Here is a 9,388-nt window from a genome sequence, read left to right as displayed (position 1 = left end):
GTCCTCTACTTGTGACCACAATTGAGCCCAAGATTTATGTTGCCAAGTGAGACATTTGTTAAGTGAGTTTTGTCCTATTTCACAATCTTGAAAGGTTGTTAAGTGAATCTTCACAGTTGTTAAGTTAGTGACGTAAGTGAATCCGGCTTCCCCATTGACTTTGCTTGTCAAAAGATCGCAAAAGGTGATCATAGGACTAAGGGACACTGCAACCATCATAAATATGAATCAGTTGCTAAGCATCGGAATTTTGATCACATGACCATGGGGATGGTGCAACGGTCGTAAGTGTGAAAAATGGTCATAAGTCACTTTTTTCAGTGCCATTGTAACTTCGAATGGTCACTAAATGAAGTGTTTGTAAGTCAAGGACTACTGTATTTATTTTCAATATTACAATTCACAATATTAATTGTAAATCACCTATCAGCAATAACTCAACAAGCCACAATTAACAAACAATGGTTTCACATGATATATGAACCCCACCCATGGTACCAAGATTATGATATCTGTAATTTTATATTAGGATAATAGCAAAATCTCATTATGGTTATTGATCAGAATACTCATGATGTTCAATTGCTCCCTTTTGATATCCGGTACACAATAAATAGCTATGATGACATATAAAAATGATGTCTGTGGAGATTCTCGACCATCTAGGTCAGGGGTAGGCAACCTTGGCTCTTTTATGACTCGTGGACTTCAACTCCCAGAATTCCTGAGCCAGCATGGCTCAGCTCTCCCTTTCCCCTCAGCATGGCTGGCTCAGGAATTCTGGGAGTTGAAGTCCACAAGTCATAAAAGAGCCAAGGTTGCCTACCCCTGATCTAGGTCATGGTTGTCCCACAGGTGTTTTTCTAAAAGCCAAATGGACTTTCTTGGTGTTTTCTTTGAAACCATTTCACCTCTCATCCAAGAAGCTTCTTCCGTTCTAACTGTCTGGTAGGGAATGGAAGGATCATTTAAGTAACCCAGTCCTATGCCATGAAGGGTTTTAAAGATCAACATCAGCACTTTGAATTGGATCTGGAAAGAGATTGGTAACTATTTCAGTCCGTAAAGCAGATGTGTAACATGTGTTCTACCACATACACACACACACACACATTTGTTCATTCCATTGCATTTTGCACCAGGTGATGTTTACGAAAACTCTTCAAGGGCAGCTCCATACAGAGCATCAAGTAGATTTTATAAAGACCATCACACACATACAACTCAATGTGTAAGTAAAATCAAGTGGGAGGAGCTTGAATGAAAGTTATACCAACACACATCAACATGCAGGCTGCTTGAAAAATAAGACTGGGGGCCGTGATGGGGAAGAGAGCTATGGGGGTCACCATTCCAACTTTAGAAGTCCCCAGATTTCCAATTTGGTATGGAGGCTCTCATTTAGATCTCAGACCTCCAACAACGGAGAGCTTTGGAGTGCTCTAGTGCTTACGGGCTCTGTGAAAATTCCTCCATCTGTATTACTGCCCTGTGATAATGTATCTAATGTCGAAAAACAGAGAAAGCAGGAATCACACAAACCTTCTATTGCCTCTGATGTAGAAAGCTTCTCAAAGCTGAGGTTAGCGTTGAAGAACAGCCAAAAGCAGAATGTATTTTTTTTATTCTGACAAAAAAGAGAAACTACCCATAAAATAAGTTAAGTAGGGTGTATTAATCTAGTTACTCTTGCTCATGATATTATCTTTGACAGCGGAATGCTGATAAAAAAAAAGCAGTAGTGAAGAAAAATCAGAGCTCCTAGAGATAAAAGTTTGATTTTCTAGATCAGAAACTTTCAGAGCTAAAAGTGCTAGCGATTTCTTCACACATAAAACAAATCACCCTTATTGAAAATTCTGATGATTAACATCATAGATGTTGGAGCATTGCTGAAAGCAAATAAAGATGTTCGAGATGAAATTATGTCTTTACAGGATCTGCATCAGAGAAAGAATTTTTTAAAAATTCCTTACAATAATGAGCAATATCAATCTTCAGTAGTCTTTATGAAAAAAATATGATGTGGGTTTTTTAAAAAAAAAATAGCAGTTGGAATATAGCTGGAAATTAAAACTGCTTATCACATGGATTTCCCTTTCCAATACAGAAATCCGTCTATATTTTTAAAAATTTCCAACACAGGTTCATATTCTTTTGGAGAAGGAGGATATTTGGAATGAAAAGCAGAAAGATCTGCTTCCAGAAATCATTCAGAAATGAAAACTATCCAACAAATCTCATTTGACAGCAAAACAACATTTTTTTCAGAGGGCTTTAATTATTGTTGTTTATCCCTGGATTATGGATTTGTTTCTTTATGGATTGTGGGTTTGTTTGTTTTTTGTTTGTTTGTTTATCCAGTAGCTGTAGAAAAGTTCATTGGCCTAAGTTCAGCTAATGTAAAGTGGTAGCAGTAACCTCTAATGAAACAATTGTTGTGCTGCTAACAGAAACATATATTAGTGGATTTTCATGGGAGGATAGCAAAGCCAAGCTCCTAGCTCATTATATCCCATCAGCTGAGACAGCAGATGGGTTCAGAAGACAACCATCTTGGATAACAGCAGACACAATGAGAGATAAATAGGGCAGAGAGGGGATTTGTATTTCTCAATTTATACACTGCTTCCCTTTGTGGCCAGGACTTTCTGAGGATGTGCTGAAGAGTCAGTGCTACTGAAGTTAATGCAGTGTGAATTGTTTGATAATCAGTGTTCAATTTATATTACAGAATCGCCTCAGAATTGTTCAAAGATCGTGAAGGTTATGAAAATCTACAGTCCCACACCAGAAATCACAATTGGAGGAAAAGTGACATTGGTGTGCTACTGGGAGACAGATTGTCTGCCAATTAATCACGTCTTATTTTTAAACAAAACAAGAGTACAAGGACCTGCACCACAGAGCATGAAGGAAGAAAAAGTTGTATTTAACATTACAATCCATTCCAGCATTCAACTGGGTCCATATAAGTGCAAAGCTGAGTACAGAAATATAACAGCATATAGCCTAGGTTTCAACTTTACATTAAGAGGTATGTGTATTTTCCAATAGGAAGGCCTTATTAAGATCACAAGTATGTTTTTAGAGGCAGCTTTGGGGGTGTTTCTTTGTTTTAGGTTTTTTTTGTGTGCTCTTAATACTTATTCTCAAAGAAATGGGGGAATGTTTAAGTCCTTTCACCTGATTAGTATCTCTGTCATTATAGCTGTGTCATGGCTCTAGAATCTAGACTACATTTTCTCCATAAATAGGAAAATATATGGAAAAGGCAGAGGGAATGAGATATAACAGTACTGGGAGTATCTCCTAGCCAAGTGAAGAGAGTCTGAAGCAGATAAAAAGATTGTTCAGTGAAGAATACTAAAGTTGTGTTGAAAGAAAAATCTTCACCAGGGTCCAGTCCAAGCCAGGAATAAACAAAATAGAGACTGCTTTAGAAAGAAGGTTCTTGTTTATTTAGTTGCCAGAAACTTCAGTGACAGTATCATGTTTCTGGGGTGGCTGACAAAATGGAGCTGGGAGTGCTGGGTTTTTATACCTTCTTGGGCTTTTGTATTTGGAGTTGTTCCTGTTCCTGGACAATGAACTTTGACCTGAGGTTCAGTGTGCCCTTTTGGTATTCTAATAGTGGTGGGTTACTCCTATTATGTCCTAAAGGTCATGTCTTTAGATTTTGGGTGGGGGATGTAGATTTTAGGGGTCTTTGTCTTTCTAATCCCATCAGCTCCAGGGTTCCTGGCTCCAGTCTTTCTGAATAGGATTATCAAATCTGCATTTCTAAAAGGTGGTTTCCTGAGTTCCTACTTGGGGCAGGGAGACTTGGGGGGCTGGTTTCTAAGATTTTTCTACCATATTATTACTTGGGGGAAATATAATATTCTGTCTTTTTAATATTCCCCCAAAATATTTCCTTCTCTAGAAGGGTAGGTGGGTGGGTGCTGACTTCCAACAGTTGTAACTAAGCAAGGTCTACATTATTTCAGATTTTCCATTCATAGCCTAGGAAGAAATTAGATTTTTCATAGCTTTGAAGGAGAGATAGTATTTTTTTCAAAGTATAATAAATATTTTATTTATTGTTATATAATAGTAGAATATGAAAGAAAGCAAGAAAAAGAATAATGATGAACAATGCAATATAGTATAATAATATATAGGCTCCTTGGTGCTCTTTGACCATGGTGTTTTCTTGCAGACGTTTCACTATCCAATTGCCCAATCTATTATATGATGATGTTACCTAGTTGGTAATGAAACATCTGCAAGAAACTAACCAAGCTCAGAGGGCACCAAGGACTCCACAGTTCAGAGAGCCACAAATATTCTCTTCTATGAACAATATATATCATTAAAATATAAAAAAGTAGTGAGTATAGATTTTTTTTAAAAAGCACAGTGAGAAATCTTTATAGAAACACTCCTTTCTGTTCCATCCATTTGTGCCCCAACTGCTAACCACAATTTAAATATTTATGCTTTACACTGAACAAGGATTGTTGTTGGTTTCTGTGTTAGTCTTAGAAACCATATTCCAAAAGGGTAGCCAAGACAAAGGAAATATCCATTTCTAGCTTTTTTTTCCTGATTTTACTGAGTAAAAATAACAACACACAATAACGAACTGAGGGGAGAATAGTAACCAGACCAATCATAATTCCCAGTTCTTACTTCATCAAAAATCAATGTTAGAGTCAGTTTCTGCCTGTATTTATCTTTTATCTCAATGACCCTTACAAACAACTATAAGGAACTTTAGTGGGGCCCTCACATTTTCTATTAGAAAAACATTACTTTGTAGAATTCTACATTGTAAATGCCAGAAAAGAAACAAAACAAGGATCCAGGTTCTTCCTCCCCGTTAAACATAATTTATTTTACTTTCTAGATTATGGCTCATTACAAGTCATTGTTATGTTTATTTTTGTTTGAATCTAATCCCAGTGAAATAAATTAATTTATTTATGAGGTTGCACAGATTCTGTATACTATTAAGGGGTCATAGTACCACAACATTCGAAAACTTCTGCCTTAAGCCACCGTGTATTTTTTACTTCCGCTTAATGGAATACATACTGAGACAGTACAGTATGGTTCTAAATCTTGATTTACAGCATGCTATTAAAACAGGTCAAGATTCTTAGTATAATATGTTTGCCCAGCCACTGATTTTGCTCCTTTTATGAATAGAGCAGAATTTTGCTTAGGTTCAGGAACTTTTAGTTGGGCTAAATAAGTGGAATTTTGCTGGATAGTTTGTCCCTCTTTCTCTGCACCCCATATCTCTTTAAATCTTGCTCCTGAGAATTGAGCATCTACTTGGGAATAACAAGGAGGGAAAGTCTTCAGACAGAGGAGAAAATTGATGGAAATTGCTGCTGTCCATGGATATTTTTTATTTTGTTCAATTGTGTCCAATTCTCAGAAACAATCTGGACAAGTCCCTGCAGGGGTTTTTTTAGCAAGGTTTTTCAGTAGTGGTTTGCCATTGCCTCTTTCCTAGGTCTGAGAGAGATGACTGGCCCAAGATCACACAGCTGGCTTCGGGTTTAGGAATTAAAGCTCATCATCTCCTGGTTTCTAACCTGATGTCATAACCACTACACCAAACTAGATTAATTAAGTAATAATTGGTGGAATATCAGTTTTAGGATCCAAGGCATTGCTGTTTAATTTATTTAAAATACCATCATACTTAAAGATAGATATCCATTAATATGATTGTTTTTCTCCTTCTGACAGCTGAAAGTAACAATCTAGCTGTTTTCATTGTGCCTCCTCTCATTCTCCTGCTGCTATTGATTGCAGCAGTTGTGACAATTCAACTATTGATCCTTCCTTGGTGTAAGGAAAGTGAGTATTGGCTGGGCTTGGTTTATAACTACATTCCTTTTGTCAGAACTATTTCATATCCTACAAATTTAGAGAATAGAACAGACATGTCAAACTCGCAACATCATATGACGTCGCGCAACGTATCGGGACGGTTTTGCCATTGCCGGCAATGGGGTGGGCACGGCTTCCGGGTGACATGTCCGTCCCACGGGCCGGCAGTTTGACACCCCTGGAATAGAGCATACTTGCAAACTGCTTCTCACAAGCTAACAGCTTTAATTTCCTTTACTTTTCAATTAAATTAGAACTAAATTTAGTGTACATAATTATAATATGCTCAGGCAACATGATTGTTTTGTGAGCTGCTCTGCCTTCCAGTGGGTTTCCAGGTGCAATTCGAGATGCTGGTGATCACTATAAAGGCCTACAGGGGAACCATATGTTGAAGAAGGTCCTCACATCTATAGGCATTTAACTCCATTTAATTAAATAGCAATAGCATTAACACTTAGACTTATTGTTCTGACCCAGACAGGACAACTTGCTTCTCTGTCCAGTCTAAGGCAGACAGACCACTCAATAGAAATGATTTTTAAACAGATAAACGTTTATTCCAGAAGAAATACCTGGGTCCACATAGGTAAATTTACATAGGTAAATTTATGTTGGATTTTCCCCTCTTCTCCCAAGCGTCACATGGTGGGTTGATTGTGGGATCTCCAGCCGTGTGGCTGCATGTGATGCCCAAAGAACAAAAGACTAACCAGAGGCTAGTGTCCAGGGATCCTCTCAATGCCCTTTGGAAGCTCCTCCCCCTGATCTATTACTAACTTTAGGGTTACATAGAGCTAGGTTACATAGAGCTATACGAGGTTACATGGATCTATGTGATCCAGAATACTTATATACCACTTCATGGTGCTTTACAGCACTCTCTGGCTGGTTTACAAATGTCAGCATAATTCCCCCCAACAATCTAGGTCCTCATTTTACTGACCTCAAAAGGATGGACGGCTGAATCAACCTTGAGCCCTGACAGGATCGAACTCCAGGCTGTGGGCAGAGATTTTGCCTGCAATACTGCATTCTAACCACTGTACCACCAGGGATCCTTGGTGATATGGTATATCATAAATAGATTTAACTACTAGTGTAATTTAAGGAAGAAATTAAATTTTGGAGTTTAACCAGCTACTATACTCAAAACTTCAAGAGATTGCATATAGCCTTGAAGACTCAGACTGAGCACCTCTGGTTTTCAGCTGGGAATCCAGGGTTTCATTTGATTTCATTACATTGTTTCATTTTATTTCATTTATATGGCCACTCAACTCACCAAAGAAACTTTGGGCAGTTAATATGGCATTAAAAATAAATAAAAATGAAAATGGTAATCAAATACATAATGTCACCTCCCAAGACAAGTATATCTAATATCCTGAACTAAACAACAGTGGAAAAGACAGGCTTTTCTGACTTCTGAAAGGCTATCAGAATTAGAGCCAGCCAATTTTTGGGGGGAGAGGGAAGATTTTTACAAAGGGCAGGTACCACTACAGAAAAGGCCTAGGTCCTTTCCTAGGTCCAACCAGATGACCTTGATTGAAAGAGAGGACATGGACTCCTCTCAAGAATAGCATCTGGGATGGGACAATACAGCTGGAGACAGGTGGTCTCACAAACATCAATCTTGTGCCACACAGGGCTTTGTAGGTGATCACCAGCTCCTTAAATAGTATTGTACATGGTACGCCCTTAATTACCTGTGCCGCTGCATTCTGGATCAATTGCAACTTCTCGATGATCTTCAAGTGCAGTCCTAAGCAGACCACATTGCAGTAATCTAACACGAAGAATATAGTTTTACCACAGAGTTAAAAAAAAACCATTGTTTACTTGAACCCATTGTTTCTACAACTGGAATTTCTTTTTCTTTCTTTTTCTTTTTTTTGCAGGGAAACTGAAGGCAGCTAATATTTCCACTGCATATGATGATACTGGTAACTGTCAACATTTTACTATTGCCATAAAATCTATTTCTTGCAAATGAATAAGAAGAAGGAAATATGTTTGAGTATTTGAAACAGCCCTCTCCTTGTCTTTGAGGGCAGAAACAACCTTTTAGGTGGATGTTGGTGCACCTGTCTTGCAGAGCCATCATTAAGATCAATTATTTGGTTTGCTACCAAAAATACTCTTTAGGAATAGAGTATTGGCCAAGCGTGACTGGACACGCAAGGAATTTGGTGCATAAGCTCTCAGTGTATATACAAACAACAAAGTGATAAGAAGTCATAGATCATAAATCATAAGATACCAATAGGAGAAGGTATTAGGAAAGATGAGAAGATGAGAAATGAGAAATATGAGAAGATGAGAAGGATAATGGCAATTCAGCCCTACTACATGGGTAGATATTCTTTAAGCATAAGACAGTGCCGTGGAAGTAAAGTTAGCCTCAAGATGGCGCTGCCCACACCAGCCTTGCTGAAATGCTCTCTAGTAATTTTAAAATACTCTTTGATTTTATACCAAATAAGCTATGCTAACCTTCCATCTTTCTGGATGTTACACTGAAATATTGGTTTAACTCCAGAGTTTCTTGCGTGTTTGTTGAAGCAGGAATAGAGCTGAGAGGCTACCGTCACTTAACCTTGGGCCTATCCTTTTCTTCCAGGGGAGAACCAACCTGACAATGAACACTGTGTGGGTAAGAGAACTTTCCATATAGTTTATTCAGTTTCTCCAATGTGCACCTATAGGAGAAAAGATCAATTTCCAAGTGCAAGAATATTATTTATTAAATTTTATTTATTTATTAAGACACTTGTCACAGAGCGGGGGATGCAGATTTTATAAATACAGTCTAAGTCCTCCTAGGTCCACAGAGCAGTGAGCCATCAACTGATCCTTCTGATCAGGGGTAGACAATCTTACAGGGGGATCTTGCTACTGTACAGGTAGTCCTCGACTTACAACAGTTCATTTAGTGACTGAAGTTACAAAAGTGCTGAAAAGGGGGCTTATGACTTTTTCGCACTTACATTGCAGCATCCCAGGGTCACGTGATCAAAATTCAGATGCTTGACAACTGGTTCATATTTATGACAGTTGCAGCACCCTGTCATGTGATCACATTCGGTCATGTGATCTCCTTTTACGACCTGCTGACAAGCAATGTCAATGGGGAAGCCAGATTCACTGAACAACCATGTTACTAAATTAACATCTACAGTGGTTCACTTAACAATTGTGGCAAGACAGGTCATAAAATGGGGCAAAACTCACTTAACAAATGTTTCACTTAGCAACATAAATGTTGGGCTCAATTGTGGTCGTAAATCGAGGACTACATGTATACCTGCCTTCTAAAACTATCCATGTCATGAAGTCTAGCCAACAGACACACTTTTCTGTGCAAATCCAGACAGAATATCAGAAAACAGTTGCTTTTATAAATTTATTCTAAATCTTCTTACACATGCAGGGCAATGTGCCATAAAGCAAAAGCTTCAATGCTTTCCTGGTTCGGGGACAAAACTCTACAGCT

At 38.1% G+C, this 9,388-nt stretch overlaps 1 protein-coding gene across 1 annotated transcript; it reads left to right on the top strand.

The window, feature by feature from the left end:
• The first annotated feature begins 2,688 nt into the window (after window positions 1–2,688).
• Window positions 2,689–7,812, top strand: MILR1 (mast cell immunoglobulin like receptor 1). Its single transcript, XM_029283534.1, has 3 exons — window positions 2,689–3,037; window positions 5,746–5,860; window positions 7,794–7,812. Exons 1-3 carry the CDS (start codon window positions 2,689–2,691, stop codon window positions 7,810–7,812), a joined length of 483 nt encoding a protein of 160 aa, XP_029139367.1.
• Window positions 7,813–9,388: the final 1,576 nt, after the last annotated feature.

This window comes from Protobothrops mucrosquamatus, unplaced genomic scaffold (genome assembly GCF_001527695.2).
Source record: "Protobothrops mucrosquamatus isolate PMUCROS unplaced genomic scaffold, P.Mucros_1.0 scaffold124, whole genome shotgun sequence".
In the NCBI taxonomy this organism is placed as follows: domain Eukaryota; kingdom Metazoa; phylum Chordata; class Lepidosauria; order Squamata; family Viperidae; genus Protobothrops; species Protobothrops mucrosquamatus.
The sequence above is the reverse complement of the archived record's forward strand: the minus strand, read 5'-3'. Positions and strand labels throughout refer to the sequence as shown.

Coding starts and splice junctions, on each gene's coding strand:
- MILR1 (XM_029283534.1), top strand. CDS start 2,689: ATGCAGTGTGAATTGTTTGATAATCAGTGTTCAATTTATATTACAGAA. Junction 3,038..5,745: donor TTTCAACTTTACATTAAGAG/GTATGTGTATTT, acceptor TCCTTCTGACAG/CTGAAAGTAACAATCTAGCT.